At 42.5% G+C, this 24741-nt stretch overlaps 1 protein-coding gene across 2 annotated transcripts; it reads right to left on the bottom strand.

The window, feature by feature from the left end:
- Positions 1-4469: 4469 nt before the first annotated feature.
- Positions 4470-23695, bottom strand: SPTSSB (serine palmitoyltransferase small subunit B). 2 transcript variants are annotated; one of them, XM_024102582.3, is made up of 2 exons: positions 23475-23695; positions 4470-6123 (listed from the first exon to the last, which is right to left on the bottom strand). In XM_024102582.3, exon 2 carries the CDS (start codon positions 6089-6091, stop codon positions 5849-5851), a length of 243 nt encoding a protein of 80 aa, XP_023958350.1. In that variant the 5' UTR covers positions 6092-6123; positions 23475-23695; the 3' UTR covers positions 4470-5848. The 2 variants fall into 2 exon arrangements, with proteins under 2 accessions (XP_023958350.1, XP_023958349.1); XM_024102581.3 differs by lacking the exon at positions 23475-23695 and adding an exon at positions 22675-22877.
- Between the last annotated feature and the right edge of the window lie 1046 nt (positions 23696-24741).

Here is a 24741-nt window from a genome sequence, read left to right as displayed (position 1 = left end):
AATGGGGTGACAAGAAGGAACCCTCTCACTGCCACGTAAGAGCGGCCTCAGCTAGGATGAGCAGTTTTTCCTTATTTCCTATTTTCTTCCCATGAGTTAAATTGCCTTTTCAGCAGGTGTCTGTAAACCAACAGGCACTTTCAACAGGTCATTTGAAATATTAACTGCTATACACTTTTAAAACTTGAGAACAGAAAGGGGGGGGGTGAAAGAGGCTGAAGGGTCATAAATCAAGGTTTAAAAAGAACTCAGGTATATGGAATGTGGTTTAAAATTACTTTGCCCCTTCCTCATCCATCCCTGAATGCTCCTTTAAAATGCAATGACTAGGTTGAAGAGTGAAACAGAGCTTTCTGATGAGTATGCCCACAAGAGGGGAGAGGGTGGTGGATCTTCCACATAGAAGCTGCCATCACTTCCCTATCTCTGCCCAGTCACTCAGTTAATGCCTTGGCTGAATTAAACATGGCAGCTAGGAGCGGCAGATTGAAATACCAGCACCAGTGCTCCTCCCACAGTTGGGCTCAAAAGGAAATGATGAAATTTCCTCTCAACCATTTGTAGTTGTAATGTTTTCAAAGTGCCTTAAAAGAAAAGCTATTTTAATAACAACAGCATTCCAGGGCATGTACTTGTCAGCCACTATACATGCTTGTTGAAGCATGAGGAGCAGCTCCACATCTAAGCTGTGTGCATTGGCTAATAAACACACAATCTTATAGTGTGTTACTACATACTTGAAGCTCTCTGTCATACTGCACTGGACAAGTACAGTCCCTACAGTGCTCATGGAAGCACAGTACTCAAGTGCTGAGGCACCTGGAGGGATGGCAAGGCTCCAGGAGGGTTTACACTAACAACTGTGGAGAATCTCTTCTTGCTTTTAAATGCATCTAGATTTATTAGCCATATGAATTGTGCATACTGGTGTTAAAGTTTTTTAAAAGGTTTTATTTTAAATCATAGAATCTGCTTATATAGGAGCTAAGTCCTTCCTTTTAATTTAGTTGTGTGGTTGAATTTCTCTATTTTAGAAGAGCTTCATACTGTGAACAGCAGCAGTGTGTACAGATGTTTGTTTTTCGTTGGTCTTCTCTGATGCATAGTCTTATTCTGGTAACTTAATTACAAATCTAGGTTGCTTCATGTTTGAGGGAATAACAGTATCATGTTCTTGGGGGGGTTGCCATGTACATTTACTGATGTGTTTGTATCAAGTAACTCTATATTTTATAGACAGATATTAGGCCACTGTTTTCCAGTTAACAGGAATCATCCAGACATTATTAAACTGAAATGTTTAATTGAATATTCAAATCTGAAATGGAAGAATAAGACTCATAGACTTTAAGGCCAGAAGGGCCCATCCTGATAATCTAGTCTGACCTTCTGCATAGTGCAGGCCACAGAACCTCACCCACCCACTCCTGTAATTGACCTCTAACCTTTAGCTGAGTTACTGAAGTCCTCAAATCATGATTTAAAGACTTCAAAACCTACCCAACGTTCCTACAGCCAACAAACAAACAACAAAATAGGAATTGCCTGGATCAGAGCAGTCATCTGCCTCAGGCCTAATCCAAAGCCCTTTGAAGTCAGTAAAAAGACTGTCTGACTTCAAAGGGCTCTGGCTCAAGCAGGGCCGACTCCAGGCACCAGCCCAGCAAGCAGGTGCTTGGGGCGGCCAAGGGGAAGGGGCGGCACATTGGGCTGTTCGGCGGCAATTTGGCGGCGGGTCCCTCTCGGAGGGAAGCACCTGCTGCCGAATTCCCGCCGAAGAAGAAAGTGGCATGGTGGAGCTGCCGCCGATCGCAATTGTGATCACGGCTTTTTTTTTTTTTTTCCCCCGCTGCTTGGGGCGGCAAAAACCCTGGAGCCGGTCCTGGGCTCAAGCCCTAAGTCTCTATCTTGTCTCTGACAGTGGTCAGTACCACATACTTCAGAAGCTATAGCATTTATGCTAGGTTCTAGGGCCTGTGTTATGCAGAAGGTCAGACTTGATGACTATAATGGTTCTTTCTGGCCTTTAATCTATGACTCCCTATAGCAAACAACTATGGAATAAGTTGAGGGGAGTTTCTTCTCCACTCCAGGCAGTTAGTGAGTGGTTTATGCCCTGTAGCATGAGGGTTTATACCTGCCATCTTTGTCCTGACACCTGTGGCTGTTCTTCAAAGCCACCGAGCTGGCTCATGGGCTGGCAGACTGCTGTAATGGAAATCTTTCATTATTAAAGTTAAACTGTTTCCCCCCTTTCCTTTTTCCCCTTCTCCCACTGTCCTCCTTTGTCTCATTTCCCCATCCACCACTTCCCTCCATTCAACTCAATCTTGGCCCTAGAATATAGCTTTGCTTATGTGGTGTTTCAAAACTGAAATGCATAGCCCAGATTCCAACAATATAAACAAATATACTGTAGTTAGAAGACAAGAGCCTTACAGGCCTCTAGAAAAAGGGAACATGGGCTAAAGTTCCCTTATCATTAGCCATCTTCCCCTTGGAACAGTATCCAGTTCTTTCTGTATTACATGCATTTCAGTCTTTGTAATTACATGTTTAGCAGTTAAAACAAGATGTAACATGAAAGAGAGAGTCTGATGAATGGTTCCATAGGAAATGGAGAAATGGATGTTGAGGCAACAAAACCAATACCAAGATACAGAGCAATACCAAGAAAGCTCCATCATTCCATGTTATACCTTTGTGAGGGTGGGTGGGAAGAATCCTAATTTGGGAACATAGTGAATCTGTCCCTGCCTCTTTTCTGATTTCAAGTAAACTGAGTGGTTCCTCCAGGTTAAAATGTGATAATAGATTTAGAGTTCTGATTACTACCTAGGTAATAAGCAAAAACACACAAGTGCTGAGGATAGTAAACTCTCATCAATTTTTCTTTTCTCTAGTTATTGGATATAGTCCTGTTTGCTAAGTTCATAGTTTTTATATTTCAGGAGTTAAGAATCTGCAGTGGGTACTGAGATGTATCGTTGTACTGGGAATTGTACAAGAAGTCTTCATGTGAAACATACCCCTAATTAAAGAAAAAGCTAAGAGATGTTTTCCTGTGACTGTTTTGAACTTTTCACTCCTTTCCTCCAGGTAAATTATATGGCTATGGAGAAACAAAATTGTTCAGGATCTTATTAGACTATAACATGTTGGTTGTAGTGTTGTAGCTGTGTTGGGCCCAGGATATCAGAGACAAGGTGGGTGAGGTAATATCTATTATTGGACCAACTTCTGTTTGTGAAAGAGACAAGCTTTCAAGCTACACAGAGCTCTTCTTCACGTAGCTTGAAAGCTTGTCACTTTCACCAACAAAAGCTGGTCCAGTAAAAGATATTACTTCACCAACCTTGTCTTTCTATTTTTCCAAAGTTATTACTGTGTTAGTAGTAACTGAAGTAAGGCTATTAATACAAGAAATCACAGATTACATAGATAATTAAGTAGTACAAGAAAACCCTGCTTTCCCCTAGGAGTCATTAAAACCCTTACCATGCACAACACAAGAATTCAGTCTTTATGAATAACAGTTTTGTCTTTTAATGTTCCATGGGTATTATTCTAACATGGACACCTATCTTCCATGCTAGGTGTGTTCTGAAGATTACAAGAATACAGGGGAGAGATTTCTACTGTGTGTAGATGATAGGATCCTTTCAGCTACTGGAGGCTAAAAGACCCAGTACAGAGAAAAGCTTATGGGTATTGTCAGGCTCAGACTGGTTTCAGAAAAAAAACTGTACTGTAGGCATAGAAGAACTACTTTCAGCATTAGTGTTCTGCCTTCACAACTGTGGAATACTGGTATTGAAACAATTTAGTTTCCTTTTCCCCTCATACTGATGAATCCTGCTAATCTGTGCACTCAGCTGAGTTGAGAGTTTTCTTGGAGCACCACAATGCCAAATAATCTACTGTAATGATAAGAATGGTCACCTAGAAGAAGACCCTGTGCAGTGCCAAGGGTGTACAGGACTGGGTACATAGTGAGTAAAAGCTTGATCTTACATTAATATCAATTGGGCTTTTGCTATCAACTTCACTGGGAGCCCTAAATGCTAGCCATTCAAAGCTGTCAAAGGTGAGAGCAACTTCTACATAAACAGTCACAGTTTTGGAAAACAGTTGCAATTTTCCCCCTGCTCATTTCTCCCAGTTATTCTTATTTATGCTAAAGCCCTTATTGGCCACTTTGCCAGTGTAAAGGGGCCTTGAAGTGGGTTAAATTATATTTCCCATATATTTAAATATATTCTAGTTGTGATGTACCAAAAAATCTCATTGAATTGTTTCCTAAATTATGTGTTGATACTACCGTACAGAGAAGGTAGTGGCAACAAAGTAGCCAAGTTTATCTAATGGCAAGCAGATTGCACAGATAGAGGGGAGTGCGAGTTACAGTATTTAGATGAATATAATACATGGATACAGGCAAAACTGAGAATTATGCATTCAAGACACTGTTTTAAAAGAATTTAAATTTATTTTTGCATTTGAAAAACTGCATATAAACATCAGAATTTGCCATTCTTTTTATCATGCAGGACCCCAATGCCCCTTGATAAAATTAGAAAATTTCTTCATGCTATAATTGTGTAAACATACTTCAAAAAATATTTACATTTTATGCATCTCACTTTCACTAGCAGTAGTGCCAGTTGCAAAAGGTATGTATTCTGCATATATAGCTTTCTCTTTGGCATTCATGTTTGATTCAAATGTACAATAAAACGCTTTCATGGTTTAAGAAACTCCCCAAAGGCAGTTTTAATAAATCTCCTTTCTCCTTTGTAAAGGAGGCCTCTGTATCAAAGCTTCCATCTAAATGCTTCAGCGTTCTGCAATTATTAGAAAATTCCACTCTGTTTACTAGATCATCTTCCTTTAGCACAAACACATGCTTTGCTTTCCCCCAATGAATTGTAGTAGAAAGGGGAAAAATTGATGTTTGTAACAAGCAAAGTTGAGTGTAAACAAAAAGTCAGACTCACTAAATATCTGGTACATCATTCTTAGTACAATGCAAGATTACTTACAGTATAATAAATTCTTATTACAATTAAACCACCATAAATCCAGCAGCAGAAGCTTAGGTACTAAAAATTGGATTCATGCTCGTCTAGTCTTGATTTCTCATTTTCTAAAAGAAAAGCCTCAAACCATCCCTTTATATCATGACACCATCCATTTTAAAAATTAGCAGACTACTAAACCAAACAGACTTCAGCTGCTTGGGTCATGTTATATTTGACTCACATTTCTGATACACTGTAAACTAGGATGGGGAAAAGAATTGCATGTTTTGCAAGGTAGTTGCCATGTACCCCTCTGGGAGGAGAAGCTTTCTTGTATTCCAAAAATACAATATCCTACCAACTATCATCATAGATACTTTTTGCTGTTTGCAATACATTTTCATGTGTGCTATTAAAATTAAATTCTGATTGAGTGTGAAAACCATATGTGTAAAAATCATGATTCTAGACAGTGTGATAAAGAAATAAGGTCTCTAACTGTTAAAGAACATATGTTTTCTCTACATTGAGGATCTACTACATAGGAACACTATTCTCAGTAGACAAGTTGAATATTAAGTAATGCATTCCAAAGTCGGTGTTGCACAGTCACAGAACAAAAGCTGTGCTCGTGTTTTATTTAAATATGAACTATACAGTGAGGAATCAGTGCATTATTCTGGTTTTCAGTTATGGTAATTATGCAGGCTAGCTTTTGTACGAGGAAGCATTGTTTCCGCAAACACAAACCATTTTCTAAACAAACAACCCCAACGTGGAAGAAGACATTTCACATAGTAGCTGTTGCATCATCAACCCTGGCAAATTCAGTTCATAATGGCAACAGTACTTTCACGCTGGTCTCCAAATAACTGGGAGAAGAACTCAAAAGCCAAATGGATGTGGATAGGTATAAAGACATAAGCTGTGTAGACCACCATAGCAAAAACAGTAATAAAAATAGTATGGAACATGGATTGCTCCCAGGGCTCCAACACATAGCAACAGGTGACCAGTAGGTATTGGTAGTATAGCCAGTAAAGATAATCCTTCGCATGCTTAATATCCATCTTCAGCTTTTAGTGGCTTTAGGAAACTTGATCTGTAACAACAAATAACAATGCATTATAGTTGAGATGGAGGATGAGTGGAATGTTGAAAGCCCTGGATAGAGAGGTGGAAAAAGCCTTGATGCTGTGAGTTACTATGACATACACAGCTGTGTGTGTGGTAATTGTTACACAAAATAGTAAAGTTCATCAAATAGAAATAAAGTACTATGTTATCACAAGTCTCTAACCTTCCTGGAGTCAGTACTAATAATAACTGGTTTTGGAGGAGGAGAAATTCCATTTGGAAAAAATAAAGTATCAGTTGGGCACTCAAAATTCTTAAATCCCTGATTTATGAATATTTTCTTATTCGATCCTATAAATGGAGTTAAAGGCTCCTCTGCTCTTGAATGCAAAGGCTCGCATGGAAGTCAGAGGGAAGGCTTTGGCCCCAGTTCTGCATACTGGGAGAGTAGACTCATATGCTTCCGGAATAAGGATGAGATTTAAAAGAAAAGAGCTGCTCATTCCAAACTCCTTTGCATTTTTCATTTAGTCCATTTCTTAAAAACAAACAAAACAACCCTGCAGAAAATCAAAACAGAACTTGAAAAATGCCTAATCTACCCAGATCCACAGGGTTAAATTAGCCTCACCTTGTAAGATGTATTGTCAGCACACTTCCATAAAATCAAAGCACAAACTTTAGAAATGAGAGGAATGTTTGAGTAAAGTTTAGACAGCTAGGGAAAATTCTTTCCTCAGAGCTACCCAACAAGTACTAATTTTAGATATTCTGCATTCCTGCTTATATACAGAGACCAGAGTACCTGAGCAGATGGTTGCCAAGAGATGTGCTTTGCCCTTTGTTTGCGTTTCTAAGTGTGGTTTTGAACTCTGTTATGTTGATGCTTTCTTTAAATTCAGGATGACACAAAATCAGCCTACAGTGAGAATAGCGATTATAAACAGCTGTTCTATATTTCACAGAAAATAGGTTTTGGTTTTTTTAAGTACCATGTGTAGAGACATTCATTCACATAGATCTGTCCTTGGTTCAAGACTAGGGAAGTGGGGTGAAGGACAGGCTTTAAGCCACCATTGTGATCTCCATTCTTTAGTGGCAGCTTCCTGGCATAAGGTAGAGCAGCATCAGGGTATTGCCTGTTGCCTCTGACCCCCAAAGGGCTACACCAACAGGCATGGACTGCCCGGGCCTAGAGATGCTCTGAACTCACCCCATTTTCCCCACCACCTCCACTCCAGAAGCTGGGAGTTGAGGATGGTGTGATACTCTTATGTCAACATCCTCCAATGGCCAGTTAAGCCAGCTTTTAGGCTCTTTTATGCTTGCGTCCAGATGGGAAACTGCTACCAATTGCCCAGAGCTGGTCAGAAAATGCAACTTCTGTCCAATTGTTTTCTTTTAATATCTATATAAATTAAAAGGTTAAAATTAAGATGAACCAAAACAAACAAGTTAGAACACAATATTCCATTTTGATTTCAAATCGTTTAAGTTTTTCCACTAAAAATTTAATTGAAATTGGTGTGTCCATAAAATGTTTGTTTTGACAAAACAGCATTTGCCGATGGAAAACTGTTCTGATCAGCTTTATAATTGAGTCATATGGACATCATTCATTCCAAGGGCCAGTCTGAAAGCTTAACTGAGGAGTCTCCCAGCAGACATTCTTAGTTATCTCATAGTATTTCATAGAAGAGTATCAGGGTTGGAAGGGACCTCAGGAGGTCATCTAGTCCAACCCCCTGCTCAAAGCAAGACCAATCCCCAATTTTTGCCCCAATCCCTAAATGGCCCCCTCAAGGATTGAACTCACAACCCAGGGTTTAACAGGCCAATGTTCAAACCGCTGAGCTATCCCTCCCCCCCTCCTCATATCAAGGCAATTAGAACTAGGAGCACTGAAGACTCTGTCTGAGGGGTGAGGAATGGGAAAGTGGAATCTCCTTCTGAGCAGCCAGGGAGAGGCGTGCATATGTGCATACTAAAGATTGTCTTTTCAACCTGAAATTATCACACAGACTAGCAGAGGAGTAGAGAGGAGTTTAAAAGTCAAGACAAGCTATAAACATGATTTGACTTTAAAAAAACCTCATAATTTTGGGGCTGATCTCATGATTTTGGGGTGTTTGACTCATGGTTTCGGATCTTTGAAGATCGGCAGTACTGCATCTCCTCTACTTTCCTCTTCCATAATATTTTGGTGCATCTTCCCACTTTTATTTGTTTTACAGTTCCACGATGGCAATAATTCACCTAACTCCAAGGACAGAGTGCTGGACCTTCTCCCAGGATATGCAGACCGCTGAGTGGAATGGACTCCTGTGCAGGAGCTTGTGAGCCACTAGCATGATCTGGGATAGCCGCCGGTGAGCCTGGTGCCCACCCCAGTGGGCGGGCCTGCGCGTGGTATAGCCACACCAGAGTTGCTGCAGGTGTGGGGTGCTGGCGCTTGGGAGCAGTGGCCCAACATGCTGCTGCTGTGGTTTCCAGTAGAGCCCCGCAGCTCCATGGATACAAATTTATTTTCTGGATATCCGCATCGCAGATATAAATTGTGTAGCCGTGCAGGGCTCTAGTCTAAGGGCACAAGGGAACATTAGATCATTTAGTCTGACTTCCTGTATATCACAAACCATTACACTTCATCCAACTATCCCTCTATTAAGCCCAATGTCTTCAGTTAGACCAAATTATTTCAGTCCTTTGGAGACTGAACTGTGTGCTACAGGCAGATAACAGGAGACTGAGATGCCACCAATGCATGAGGTCCCTGCAATGACTGGGAATTGATTAGGTGAGATATACCCAGCTGATCCTAGCAAGTGAACCAAACCCTGTGCTGCAGAAGAAGCCAACCCCTGCCCCAGCTCCTGGCCAATCTGACCTGGGGAAAATGCCTTCCTGACCTGAAATCTGGCTATCAGTATGACCATAAGCATGTGAACAAGATACCCCCACCAGGCATCCTTTCTAGAGGATTCTCTGTGCCACATCAGAGCAGTGGTCCAGGCTGTTCTGTGTCCTGTCTCCAGCTGTAACTAGATGAAGGCAACCACTCCTACCACTCTGCCCAAAATGCATCTAACCAATTGTGCAGTGGGGAAAAAATCCTTCCTGACTCCAGTGGGGGTCCAGCCGTTGAGAGGTCTTCTTGATGGATCCCTCAGAGGAAGAGATCAGACAGATCCTGCTCTTTGTAGAGGAATGATCTGATCTCTAAGATGTTCACAATGTGTTCCACTGAACTAGAAAAAGCCAAAAAGCTTTTAAGAATTCTCCCAAGTCTGACAGACCTACATTCTAGTGTATTGGTATTAGGCCAGGCCCAGAGCTGCCCCGTCAGCATTAGAATATCTGCCAGGAATAATTTTTAGTGAGAAAGGTCAAGTCTGAAGTAATAAAATAACATACATCTTTTCAGTGGTAGCTCTCACAATGCCTTACAAATGAGGGTATCATTATTCCCAGTTTATCTCTCTATGCTTCAGTGTCACCATTTGCAAAGTGACTTTCCCATAGTCATCAGGAAGTCAATGGTGTAGATAAATATCTAATAATTTTCATATGACTTTACATTGTGCCTCTTCATATAACCTTGTGGGTCACGTGTGACCTCTGTTTTCATGGGACTTTGTATCAAAGCCTCATTTAGAAACTTTGCATTGCCCTTGGTATAATATTATAGCCCCTAAGGATAGAATAAGATAGAAGGAAAATTTCTTTTTGCTAGCAGTAGAACAAGAGCTCCCCCCCCCCCCTCTTAATCAATTGCCCTGTTGAATGAATGAGGTGTGAATGAGGAACGCATGGAAGGCAGCACCTCCAGACAGCCTCAACTGTTGGAGAGGGGCTGGGAGCCAGACCCAAGGACAATAAAACGTGTCAAGTGGGCTCATTAAAGACAAGCAGACATATCGGACGGCCTCGGGGGTTAGAAGCAAGCACCTTCTTTTGGAAACACCCTCTTTGCAGCATTGGGACAACACTCAAAAGAAAGCAGCACAAAGGACCAATGGACACAGACACAGAGTTTGAATCTGGTATAGATTTGCATAAGAGGAAAGCTGCTATAAAAGTGAGGTGTCTTGCAGAGGACCCTGGGTCTCGTCTTGTCAACATGGGAGCATCGATCCGGATCGGCAGAAGCCCGGCTCCACCCCCTCCCCCATCTAACTCACCTGGCCAGTGAAGTTAAGGGGAGCAACTAATTGGTAACAACAAGACGGAGTGTGTTTGTGTGTGTGTGTGAGTGTCAGTGTAATATATTATATGCATATGATACAGTTTAAAGAATACACGTATTACCAATAAATGTGGCATTTTGTCTTATTCCCCCTGAAAAGATCCTATGCAGTACTTTAAGTACAACAATAGCAGATGTCAAGAATAGAGCAGAATAGGTAAGACGGATGCAGATAAGGCATTTGAATGGGACTGAGGAGACCTGAGTTCAGTTTTCAGCTCAGTCACAGACTTCCCGTGTAAAATCTAACAAATCCCTTACTCTGCTCCAGGGGTGGGCAAACTTTTTGGCATGAGGGTCACATCTGGGTATGGAAATTGTATGGTGGGCCATGAATGCTCACAAAATTGAGGTTGGGGTGCAGGAGGGGGCTCTGGCTGGGGATGAGGGGTTTGGGGTGCAGGAGGGTGATCTGGGCTGGGATCGAGGGGTTTGGAGGGCAGCAGGGGAACTGGGGCTGGGGCAGGAGGTTGGGGTGCAGGCTCTGGGCAGTGTTTACCTCAAGTAGCTCCCGGAAGCAGTGGCATGTCCCCCCTCCAGCTCCTACACGGAGGCGTGGCCAGGCGGCTCTGTGCGCTGCCCTGTCTGCAGGAGCTGCCCTGTAACTCCCATTGGCCACAGTTCCCAGCCAATGGGAGCTGTGGGGGTGGCACTTGGGGTGGGGGCAGCGTGCAGAGCCCCTTGGCTGCTCCTACGCATAGGAGCCAGAGGGGGGACATGCCGCTGTTTCCGGGAGCCACGGCACGCATGGAGCGCCTCCCGACCCCATTCCCCAGCTGGAGTGTGGGGCAAGCCTCAGACCCCACTCCCCAGCAGGATCTCGAGGGCCAGATAAAATCAGCTGGTGGGCCCGATGTGGCCCACAGGCCATAGTTTGCTGACCGCTGCTCTCTGTACCTCACCTCATAGGGTTGTTGTGAGGACAAATTCACTAGTGATCATGAGTTGCTCAGACACTACAGTAAAGAGCACAATATACAAGTTCCTAAATAGACAGAACTCAGGTCCACTGACTCACTACAGTGCTCTGAACACTGGGCTATGCTGTCTCTAAATAAAATATAAAGGTTCATCTAAATAAAGACAGACTAATTTTTAAAGTCTCTGTCCCTGCCACTGACACACTTCCACTTCCACATTTAATATACTGACACATTCATTTTGAGTGGGGATTTTGGAAACATACCAAATGGAAAGAGCATCTCAGGGTAATGGAATTTGATATAAATTATATAAAAAAAACCCCATGTAGATGGCAAGAACCAAAGCCATCTTAAACCAACTGATCCATGAACAAGATGCAAGAAAATCCAGTGTTATCCTGGCACAGATGCCTTTTACTAAGACCCATTTACATTAACTCAGAGCTGGCTTTAAGCACAAACACTACTTCAGGTCTCAAGGCTTCTGGAGGTGCCAGGCAGATTTACAACTCATGAGCCAGCCAGATTACTTCATAACGGCTGGACTAGATACGGAAATAAATAAAGAATAAATCCTCTGGATGTTTGGAGCCCCTGCACATTTTTTAAAATTTGATTTTTTTAAATTTTTATATAAAATATAAGCACATAATGAAACAAAACATAGAAATTCATGCACAACATGGAAATAGCCGTCCATCCCAGAGGCCATACTTGAATTCATATTTTTATAGCCTATTCAATTTCTTGTGTTGTGAAGTCCATAAACAACACTTGTTCTGAAATTAGGGTATTAAAAGGTAGGCCTTCAATTAAATTTATTAGTCATTCTGATTTATATAAAGGTTGATAGAATTGCTTTAAATGATTATAAATATTGGTTCAAGGATGGCACTCCTGTCTTTTTGTAACAAGAAAAAAGTATTAAGTCTTCTGGCAAGCAGTTTACCTGCCTTATCTCTCCATTCATAATTTCTTTGTTTGACCCTCTTGAGTGTAAATTTGACTTGGCTGGATAAGCATTCATTATATTTATATTTGGCATTGATTAGAGAACGTTGAAGGTTTTCATTACAGGTCTGTCGCATCTTACGCGCATTTAATATGCGCGATTTCAACTATATGCGGTCGGCAAAAAAAAAAAAAAAAAAGATAAAAACAACAGTTTTAATACTATACCTGTAGTGCGGGCGATTTCACTCGCCATTGAACTCAATGGGGTTTTGGCTATATGCGGTTTTCGCTTTACGCGCTAACCGCGGAACGGAACCCCCGCGTAAGATGAGACAGACCTGTATTTGGGTCAGTCTTGTGTGTTCTCTGCAACACATCCATTTCCTTGTCCAGAGAATCTAGTAACTTGAGTCTCTCTTTCTTCTTTTGGGAGGCATACTTTATGTATTCATGCCTTTCAGGAGCTTCCCAAAAGATGATAACTGCATGCTTATTTTCTTATATGAAGGCAGAGATGGTTGAATCAATTGCAGAACACAATTTTGTCTTTTAGTAGCACAGTGCTCAGCTTCCACCCAGAAGATTTTAATGAAGTGTAACCGGTGTCATTGGTAAGTATAATTGGAGCATGATCTCAAAGTAATATATGATCAACAGTTGCTTCTAGTCATGCTGGAATCAGTTCTAAAGATATAAGAAAAAATTCAGTTCTGTAGTAAGATGAATGTACTGTAGAGAAATAAGTACAGTCATACTCTTTGGGGTGTCCCAGTCTCCATATATATGTTAAATCAAGTTAATTCATTAACAGTTAGGGTTGGCCTACTGTGCTTTGAAAGCTGGGTTTCATGCAATTGGATTTGTCCTGATGTCTATCTAGCACAGCATTCCAATCTCCTCCCAGTATTACAGGAATGCCTTTTATTAGAAAAGGATCTTGCAAAATCTTGTGGAACCTGCTAAATCCATAGTGAAGGTGGATTGATACATGATGCTGTATCTGGCACTGGTCCCCTCAGGATTTGCTTCATGCCATTGAACGCAGCCCTCTTTTTGTTAAGCTCAGATGAGATGTCAGGAAAAAAAGAGAAATTTTGTGTCTACGTAAGGGTTTTGGCTTCTGGCAGTATCCATTAACATTACTTTATCATTGAATTTCCGCAGCTCGAAGATGATGGATCTGGGCTTATCAGACTCCTGCCTTGTAGTACCAGACATTCAGTGAGCCCTTTCAATATCTAATGGGGGCAGCTGGGAGTCCAATTTAAGTATGTCAGGGAGCAGCCTCTGAAGAAAGTAATATCCTTCTTTAGACTCTCACTAATGCCCAAGATGTGAAGGTTGTTTCTTTGAGATCTGTTTTCTTACTGTAAGATTAAGGAAACAGTTTCTTCTTTAATTTCACTGTTTTCAATGGCAGTCTTGTGTAGCTCATTTTCCAACTAAGCCATTTCAGCTTTTACATCACATAGCTCTTTAGAGATTGAATCCAGTCTTTCTGTGAGGAATTCTTTCAGTGCTGCGATATCCTGGCCTAGGTTCTGCTGTGGCCTTGCGGTCTCCGCCTTCAGCTGATTAGGTCTTTTGTTGGCCCTCATTTTTTTCATTGGAATCCATATTCAACAATTTGAAGTTTATCCAGGGAATTAATTTAAACTTTTATGACAGGAGCTTATTGCCTAGGAAAGTAATTATTAGAGATGAGTAGTTGATATGTGGGGAGTGAGGAGGTCCGGGACTAAGCAGCCATCTTCCTCACAGGTACCAGGTGACCCTCCCCTGCACATTTTAAGGGTCCTGCATTAGCTCGTCTGGTCTCAGAATCCCAGTCTCAATGGATCATTATACAAATATCACCCAATAACAAAAACTGATCTGGAATTTTACTTCTTTTAAAAACGCAGAAATGTCCTAATTAAAAGTTTCTTCCTTCTACTGCTCTATGTGCATACACATCCCCACTTCTTGCTTACAGCCAAAGCACCAAGATACTATGCAAAATACTGTTCTTGCTGCATTTCCAACCCCTAGAATCCCTCTTTTTCAGCAACATTTTCTCTGCAGTTTCTCCTAGTTGGGAGGAAATGAGAAGATGGTTTCTCAGCATTGGGTTATTTTGCTGCTGGACTACTTAAGATTTTTTTTTAAGTATCAGTCAGCTAACCAAAGTTATTTCCTATTTAAAGATCATGGAAGAGTTAAAACCAGCTATGAATAAAATGAATGGAATTCAGTCTAAAAAACACTAGAAATCACTGGCAAACTCAGTCCCTCCTTCTGGAGCAGGACGAAAGGAGAAACCTGAAAAGCAGCTCAGCTTTCTTGGATCTAAATCACAACCTGATTTTCCTGCCCATTGACACACCTCTGATTAGATCAGTCTACAGAGAGAGTTTCAGTGCTTGTTGACACTGGGCTCCTTTCTCTTTAAAAACTCTGTGTCATTGTCATGTAATCCTGCTCTGAACGGGGTTAGACAACATGGTGTTTAAGGTACTGGTAGGCACCTGGAGCCTTGTTCAGGCTCTAGGACTCAGACTGGTGGCTGCACTGTTGATCGCGTTGGTGGAAAATTCTTGGCCAAAAAAAAAAAAAAAAAAAATCCTTATGGTGTAGCCAGTCTACACTAGACTCTGAAATATGTTTGAAAAGCGTGTTTTAATTTAGTTAAAACGCAGTTCTAGCTAAACCAGTTTGGGTGGCTAGCATAGATAGAGGAAAAGGAATTTAGAATAGGAAAAACACTAGGGTTATAAACACCCACTGGGTTTGTAACACATCTGGACACGGAGTCTCCTTTGCTGGTTCACATTTTGTGTGTTCCTTTACACTTGAGCAAAGAATGCATACAATGCTATCAGATCAGGATGACAGTGTCTTTATATGGTGGTAAAACCAGGTAGTGGAGAATCAGGAATCTCATGTCCATGCTCAGATACCTGAAATAGAGCACAAGCATTGCTAGTGCCATAGCAGGGTTTAGATCTTGCTCCTAGGATTAGATTGATTTCTGTGGGAGTAGGATCAGCTGCAACTGGTCCTCTTGGAAAATCTTCGCATTTACATTGAGGTTTTTGGGAAATCTTCCCGCTGTTGTAGTTCCATCAGTCATGCTATGGATTTAATTTGGGCATAGGCTTGTACTGGCCCTCTGTACAGGGATGAATTTCACTACCTGTCAATAATTTTTAAAAAAAAACTATGCAAATTACTTATCTTTCACTTTTAATACATTAATTTAGCTATTTCTAATTTTATTGCAGTAAATGGATTTGTTTCTCACTGTTAAGTGATTGCATCCCAGTCTTATTCATTGCACTCCTTCCATCTCAAATACTGAGTACCAAACTCTGTCTACTTGTATTGGCACTAGTGTAAAATGTCTGGAGCAAGTCCATTGACTTCAATAGATTTACACTTCTATAAATGCAACCTGAATGAGGCAGGGATAAATAGTCCTAATGCGTCATTCATTTTACCAATGTGCTTTGCCTACAAGGCACCTTTTAAAATGTTTAAGCACACTGAGGGTTTACACAGGTAAGTTATTGCAGAATAAGATAGGTGGGAGTTTGAGTGCCTTTTTCCAGTTTAGCTTAATCCACTTTGTGAATTAAGCTAATTCAGCAAAAGGCACTTTTATTCCAAACTAAAAGTGTTCACATGAGAAACTATTCCACAATAGCTGTTATGGAACAGCTTTGACTGGAATAGCTATTGCAGTCAATTTCCTAGTGTGGGCAAACTCTTGGTGTTTGTTTTCTGCGTCAACAACATCCAGAGCTCTATGTACACCTGGTCCTATATTACTGTATATTAATCTAGAGAAACTGAAATTGTATACATGTATCATTTTAAGTTCATTTGGTACATGGAACACCATTAGAAAGGAAGTTTAGTTTTAGTGCAATAATTCCTGTATATGTTTCAGGCATTTTGTATGTAGGAGGTGAAGCTAAGGCTGCATCTAAACTAGATTTTTGGAAATTTGCCACCATTGTAGCTTCAGCAGTGCGTACCACTTAGTTGCTTCATTCAAGCTTACCACTCTGGTAAGGTACTGGTGTTTTAACCACAATGCTGTCCAACTATGCTCAGAGGTAAGAATGCCAGTGGCCAACGAAGCCTGTTTACACTAGCACTCTCACAGTTGTGGGAGCTTTTCTTTTTTTAAACTAAGAAAAATGCAAATGTACAGAAGGTCTAAGAGCCCAATCCAACTCCTACTGCCTTCAGTGGGAGTTTGATAAGTCCCCAGTTACTTAACACTAAATCGTGGCATTTATTTCACTATTCACATTTACCAGGGGGAATGCTATTGCTATGTCACAGAGACTTATTATAGGTCTTTCAACAGACAAAGCTAAATAGTCATGTTCAGGCTCCCATTTTAAATAGCACCCAACCCCTGGTTTTGGGCTGAAATTTTCCATGCTTGGATATAACCCAAAGGTGAATTTTTTTTTGTTTAGCCATTTGAGTTACAGAAGAGTGCAACGACATAACATTAAACAGTGCAGCTAGATTTTTGTAATCCAGAGCCACTACAGGAGTAGCAGAGCAGTTAAACTACACTGCACCCCTCAAAATCCACACAGAATTTCCTTCTGTTTGGCCCCGCAGACACACCCAGACCTTAGCTGACTGCTGCTTTGGCAGCTTTTAAATAGTTTCTCAACTGCCATTAGAGGTGCCTGGCCCTGGGCATGTGACTCCCATAACTCATAGGAGTTGCATGATAACTGTAATTATAACTGGTAGATTCTTGCCACATTGAGAATGTATTTCTACATGGGTTGCAGTGTGTTGACAATGACAGTCCCTGAACTACTATTTACTCCTGCATTGAAGTCATAAAGCATGCAAAGCCAGTATGACGACTATTCATAATACCGTTTCCACTGATCTAGGAAGAAATTTAGATTAGAGAAAGCAAATCTCAGATTGCTCAACAGATGTTCCATTCACAATTACACCGGTCAACGCTCCAAGAATGTGGAGCTGATCTATAGCTTCCAATGGAATCTGGTCTGAGGAGGGGATATCAACTCCTCAAAGCATAGCCAAGTCCAAAACATAGGAAATATTTCAATTTTTTTTTTTAACTAGGAACAGTCAAACAACCTTCAGGGAAATCAAAGATTGTCAATATTCACATTGAATACTAACTAACTGTAGCACTCTTGGTTTTGTCCTTCTTTCCCTATTCTCCTTTTTGCCATCTAAAAGAATATGAAGCCTCTCCCATCTATTCCATTGTAATGTGCTTATCACAGTAGTATCTAGACCTCTTTTCTTCAGTCTATGTATCGCTAGAATATGTTTGCAGTACAAATATATTCTTTCAATATTTGTTATTTTCCTCCCTCTAAAGAGTTCTCAATTTTTTTTGGTGCACAATTTGTTGTTTCTTCCTCTATTTGACTTCAGTTCATTTGTACATATCCTCTGTCTCCCAACCCTCCCAGCCACCATCATCATTCTGCATTCACTCCCTCTCTTAGGTTGTGAGCTGGACAGTATAACTTGATTAGCTTCCAGATGTAGGTGATGAGTGTTTCAGAGCCATTTAAACACAGGTGAGTTGTTACCCCCCACCTCCAATGATTGCATTTTAGTGGTGGCCACCCCCCACAAATGGTTGCATTTTATTGGTGGCTAGGTGGAGTACTACATGGGTCAAATCCAGAGATCATTGCCAGTGAGTTCGATGGGGTCACCATTTCACCCCGATTTTTATTGTGTGTGCAACTCTATAGAGTTTTGAGTAGAGATGGGCCAAAACCAAACCCTAAACTTCGTAGGTGATAAGAATACAGAACTGGGTTTAAATTGGAAATAATACTAAAAAGTTCAAGGGATCTTTAAGGAGGGGCACTATTAGATGTTTTTAACTGACATTGCTCCAGATCTTTTTTTGGTCTTGTTAAGAAATTTCAAGCTCACTCAGGAGCCTTCCAGTAATCCATGGTTCTAGAATCTAGGCTGGAAACATTGAGAGAACTTCAAAACACAGCACCTGCAGAAGGTCACAAAAATAGAGATGGGGGGGGGGGAGGTATAAACAAAGTTAATCAAGATTTTATGAACCTCTAAAGAGCTTTCAGATTAGCTCTTCTTTTATTGAAACTGATTTGCTCAACTCTAAGCCATTTTGATATGGGCTGATGGTATTAACTGGGTTTTGTGTATAGGTAGACTTGGCCAAATTTGATTTTTTTAAATAATTTGTTTATTTTTAAGATTTATTTTTTATTTTTTATCAATATAAATGTTATAGGTATGAAAAATGATTGGTTTTAAGTTTATTTTTATTGATTTAAATTTTCATAAGGTGGGGTAGTCAGACAATTATTTAATGGGCGTAGAGGTTGAGATTTAGAAAGTTTTTTTATAACCATGAAAATACAAATTGTCAACATCACATGTCAAAATATACAAAGTAAATATCCTTAAATCAAACTCTGGATTCTTAAGCAGCATTTTCTTTACTTTGCCTATCTGTAAATTTCAATTATTATCAATGGAAATTTTGTTTGTGTGTTTAAGCTGAAATTGATGTTTATTGACATTTACTGATAAAAATCTAATCCTACCAAGCCTACATATAGGTTATATGTAATCTGACAAGTTGAATGTTGTCTTAGTTCTATTAATGATATCAAGTGGAAGACGTTAGCATTTGTTGTACAAATATAGGTCCTTGCTGCACTAATAAAATGAAGCTGAGACCTGCTGGTAATGGCTTACGCTAGTCATTGGGTCACAATAGAAAAAAATATGGAGATAGTTATGGTAAAAGTGGAAGTAAAAAGGAGCCTGCATCTTTCAGATTGACATTTATTACCCATGCAGGTTCCAGGAAACAGCCCTATCATCAGAGATTCACCCTTTCAAACTGGTACTTCTAAGAATGGCAGGCTACAGCCAATAGCTGCACAGAAATAACAGTCTAATTTGACCAATCTGACTTTGAAAAAAGCAAGCACACCCCTGACTTGTGGAAGGCACTGGAACCAGAGGACACTGTGAGCACTCTTGTTCATTCATAGGATGAGGGAGCAGAGAAGAGCAGTGTATCTGTTTGGGTGGGATGAGAGGGTTGTCTGTGGATGAGACATGGTGTTGTCACAGTGCCAGTTCCTGAGAGGTGGAAGAAGTGTGTGGGTTGTCCTCTGGAGAAGCTAGGGTAGGTAGAACTACTAGTGGATAGGGAGGAGACGCTCCCTATAATGAGCTTCTGACATCTTACTTCAAGGGGGTCACAAAAGAAAATACACTTGTGATCCGGACTTGGGGATAGGGAAGCTGATGCTCCTACTAAGAGAACCCATAGGGACTATTAGGGATGCTGTAGATTCCCACTGTGGTTTGAACTGCTCCACACGGGAAAGCAGCAGCAGCACAAAATATGGTACTTGCTAAATAGGGGGAAAGGACATAATTGCGGGGGGGTTATTTTTCCTTTGCAATGCATGCAGTTACCCAACATCTCTGCCCGCCAGCTGTTCAGCTCAGTCTTCACTCCCATCTTCACCCCCCCAGTGGGTGGGTTCTACAGTTGTGTTGCACCACTGCAGGCACAACAAGCAGCATGAGGTAAAGATTCAGAGAACACAGGGTTAGCAGTACCATAGCTTCATGAGATGGAGTGTTTCTCATCAGATAATAAGAGCATTTTAACTTCTGGATGTCAATTCATCAAATAGTACCAGAGGCAGGTGTGTGCTTCACTGCCTGGCCATGCTCCTGGCACACAGATGGTTAACCAAGTAAGTCCCCACCCCTGAATTATCGCCTCTCTAGGGATCCCTCTACCACTGTTCCCATTGGTGATGGGTGTACCCTACTCCTACCTCCTTGTACTGATGTTGATCTTTTCCCTGGCTCCTTCTCTGCCAAAACCTCCCTCCTTCCCCTTTCACAATGGCCATGGAAGCACTTCTGGCATGAATGCTCACAAACATATGTATTCACACTAGTACTCATGGTACTTGTGTGCAGAAGATATTCATATAAATAAACAAAATAAATAAAATCACATACTGAATGTTTGCAAATACATGGACAAAAAACATCATGAATGGCAGCCAAATGAAGCAGTTGGGCTTATTCCCAAGAATACTTGAATACCTTTTTTTTTTCCTCTCCTCACCCATCTCTACCTTAAAGCAGGTAAGTATTATTTACAGGTGGAGAAAGAACAGGATTAACAGTGATATGAGCCCAAAAAAGCTTGAAAGCTAAAAACTGGGAGTTGACACTTGTTGGGATGGTGCCAATTTGGTGTGGCCATGCTGAATGAATGGCATGAGCATAACCTGACATGACTTAAACATGGCTGAAGAACTGCAGAGGCTCCTGGGAGCAAGGGACCCTTTAAGCAGAAGCAGATTTGATAAAGGACTGGCAAAGCCTGAGTGCGATCGATACAGAACCTATTGGTTGGCAAATATGGGCCCATGCAAAAGTAAATATCACATGTATAAAATTCCAGCATGGCGCACAGGTCGACCTCATTATAGTGACCCTACAGCAAGGACATCATGCAGAGAGCCAGAGTGAATGATTGATGAGTGAGTAAGCATGGAGTGGTCTTTGTTCGTAACCCCAGCCCTTTCCAAAATACTAATTAGGTAAAATTAATAACCACACGCCCACTGGGCATGCTTTGGAGACATGTGACTCTTTTGAGGAAAAAGAGTATAAGAATCAAGCAAAGTAAATTACTGTTGAGAAAAGGAGAGAGGGGATTCCTTAATTGACACTTGAAGAAGATGCTAGACATAGTAGCCAAAACTCTGCACCGTGGGCTCGAGTAGGACTGTGACCTTAGGGGTTTCCAGGTCTCACCTTGAGGTAATCTGAGACAGACCAGAGGGCTAAGGAGACTAGACCTGGAGGGAAGAAATAGAATTGGTAAAGCAGGCACTGTGTGAGGCTAGCATTGGGCCTGTTTGTGTATGTTTGTGAAAGAGAGGCTCGCTAAGAGGAATGTATAGCTCTTAATGTATAGTTCTTTAATGTCTAACACAGGAGTTATGTGCTTAATGTAATCCTTTACTGCTTGTGTAATTCCTTCTCAAATAAACTACAGTATATGCAAGATAATTACTGTGGATCTTTTTCATTGGTAAGAAAGTAATCGGCTCCACGGGGAGCCATTAAAGATCCCATTCAGGGGTAGTAGTCCCCTGGTGCCAACAACCCTCATCCTCCCTCCTCCGTTACTCCCTTCCCTTTGCTTGCCTGTTACACCCATTTTACAATTAAGATGCCAAATTCTTGGTGGGCAGATCCTCGTAACTGGTGTAAGTTGTATCAGCTCCACTAACTTCACTGGAGTCATGATAATTTACACTTGCTGAGGATCTGCCTCTGGGTTCTTTACTAAAGTCAGTACAGCACCTAGCATAATGAGACTCTGGTTAGGACCCCTGAATACTACCATAATACAAATAATAAGTAACAACTACACCGAAGTGGCACAAACAAAAGTGGCTTGTCCAAGGTCAAAGAGCTTAGAAATTCTTGGCTCCCAGTCCTGTGCTCCTGCTACAGTATTCCTCACTTCACTGTTTAAACCATACATCTTTTGGAAACATATACATCACACACACACACACATCTTACAGAATGTTTTGAACTAGGTTCTGGTCTGATAATCTCACCCATTTTATTTGCTTTCTCGAGTCTATCACATAGTATGTTGTTTTTTCTCATTCCCGACATGAGACTACCAGAGGTTGGAATAGAATGTGCCCTAGGACAGCTAATGATTTCCTCTTTTGCGTAGGCTGCTAAGATGTACCATACTTGTCCAGTTATTTGGAGAGAAAGGGAGAGGACAGTGAAGTAAACGTATAACGGAGGGAAAAGGAGCACAGATAATATATAGTTTGGAACTAGTTGTTTTTTTAGTTGAAATAATTTATATAGGTACTTATCTGCCCCCCCCCTCATTGCCACAGTATCTGATCTCCTCACAAACATTAATAAATGTCTTATAAGAAACCTCCTCTGAGATAGTGGCATATTATCATCATCCCCATTTTACAGGTAGGGAAACTGAGGCAAAGAGACATTAATCCCAGATTTACAAAAGAGTTTGGTACTCAGCTCTGTTGCAGAAATAATTTATCTGGGATCACACAGATCTGGGAATTAAAACTTCCCAAATCCCAACACTTAATCCCCAAACTATCTTTCTTCCTTTAGTCCACAGTCCTGTCAGTGTATCAGTGTAGCGGTTGTAAGATCGTCAGACAAATGAACCCTTATAACATAAGTAAAGCACAATTACTTACACCTCCTTTAGTATGGTTCATGGAAATATCGAGGAATTATCTTGAACTACTTAGAGGCAAGGAGATTCTCTCTCCTTTAAGGAAAAATAAAGGAATATTGTAGAAAAATTAGTGTCCGTGCCATATAAGAACAAGCAAACTCTCACCTCTGCTTCTAGGCGTATTACACTAACTCTGGATGAGTGATGCTCCAAGCTGCTGGGCTCCCTACTGCATGGAGAAGTGTGAAAACTGAGCTGGCTGCTGGGTTCTCCCACTTAGGTCTTTTTTCCTGCTCGGCCCCTTCGCACTGCTGCTAAAACCTCACCTAACAGCCAACCTGATTGCGGTGATTAATGACTGACAAAGAGAAACCACGAACCCAATGGGAGTAGCTCGCTGACAAGCCCAAAGCAGTGGCCTGGGGAAAGTCTAGCCCAGCCTCCGCCGCGGCAGTTATGCAACTTATCGGAAGAATGTAGCCGAACAACTTGTGTCGCTTAGCTTAGCCCGCTCTGCGGCCATGGACCGGGGCGCCCGCGGAGCAGGCGGAGGCGTTGCAGTTACCCCAGTGCTGCGGCAGTCCGAGCCGAGTAGACAGAGAGACTGGGACCTGGGCGCGCCCCCGCCCCGGGCACCAGGCATGCAAACGAGGCGAGCCCCTGCAGCTCGGGAGCCCAGGCAGCGGACATGCCCGGCGCGTCAGGGCTGGTCTAGCGGCAGATCACAGGGGCCCCTTGGCTGCTGTCTAGCAGCCCTCTGCAGGCTCCTGCAACAGCAAAACGGAAACAAACGCAAGCGGCCGAGGCACTGCAGGCAGCTCCCTGGCCCCCAGCCTGTGAGGGAGCCCAAGGTTGCAGCGGCGGTTTGCTGTCCGGCTCAGCTCCAAGCCCTAGGCAGTGTCCGCCCGGCGCAGAGCAAGCCCCTTGCAGCCTCAGCGGGTGTTTGTGCTCGTGCAAACCTTTACCTGCTCGCGCTGCCCGCGCACTTAGCAGCTGTATCTTTAGGCAGGAAGGGGAGAGCTGCAGCCTCTGGAAACCCGCTGTGGCCAGGGCGGCTGCAGGTGAGGGAGACCAGCGCAGGCTAGGGCTGCATTGGTTGCGCAAGCCGCCGGGGCAGCGTGTTCCGGGGAGGGATGGAGGCTGCTGCCGCCGCTTAGCCGGCTCGCTACCTACCACACGCGGGCATTGAGTGCCCCAGCCCAGGCGCGGGAAGGGTGTGTTCGCCCGGCCTCCGCCCACGCCAGCCCCGAGCTCTGGGCTGGGAAGCGCTAAGTCACAGGCGCACGGATGCTGATTTCCCTGCCCGGTGTGTTAGCCTCGGTATCAGCAGTGGGGTTTGGTTTGTTCCTACACTTCAGACAACTAAAATTACTACACGACCCCAGCAGGGGGAACCGAAGCCGGGCAGAGCCCGCTGCTGGGGAGGGGGGAAGGAGCAGAGCTGGAGCCCAAGGTCTTCATTCCCCAGGCAGGGGGGCCTGTACCCTGGGCCTTGCTGCCCAGGACTGGAGCCAAAGCCTGAGCCCCGCCACACAGGGCTGAAGCCCGGGCTTCAGCTTTGGCCCCTGAGGGTGGTGAGACTTGGGCTTCGGCCCTGGACCCCAGCAAGTCTAAGGGCAGCCCTGGTGATCCCATTAAAATGGGGTCATAACCCTCTTTGGGGTCCTGACCCACAGTTAGAGAACTGCCGCCCTGAAAGCACAGCGCTACATGGGCGGCGGGGAGAGAAGAGGAACTCGGGGAACACATTTTGTGTGGAATTTCAAATTGAAATTAATCTCAGACCAGCATGAATTTTGCTACATCAGCTCTGCCACTCCCCCTCCCGTCTCCCCCTAAAAGATGTCACAGAATGCAGAGGGCATGATGGTAAAGGAATGGCATGGAAGCCAGCTATACTGGGTATACTAGTGCTAGGAGGGAGAGGCAAAAATGCCTGGTCAAAGGGGGTTCCCACATGGCAGAGACCTGCAGGATGTTCAGTGCATTTGTCCACCAGATCTCAACCCAGTGTGATTCTGAGGTCATGTCTGCCCTCTCTGCAGTACTGCTGTGCCCCACATGGCCAAAGGGAACACACAGGGCAGACCCCCAGAAGTTTGATTAGGAAAACCCCTTCTACACCTCTTACCACAGTAGAGCAGAGGAGCTCCATGGCCCGCACTGACCTCTGTACAAGAAGAGATAACATGATATATTTTTTTTTAAATTAAGGCAAAGTTACTCAGCATA

This window comes from Chrysemys picta, chromosome 9, assembly GCF_011386835.1.
Source record: "Chrysemys picta bellii isolate R12L10 chromosome 9, ASM1138683v2, whole genome shotgun sequence".
NCBI lineage: Eukaryota > Metazoa > Chordata > Testudines > Emydidae > Chrysemys > Chrysemys picta.
This window is presented reverse-complemented; position numbering and strand designations above follow the sequence as displayed.

Bases quoted from the DNA above. Each gene is read 5' to 3' on its own strand.
- SPTSSB (XM_024102582.3), bottom strand. From the start codon at position 6,091: ATGGATATTAAGCATGCGAAGGATTATCTTTACTGGCTATACTACCAA.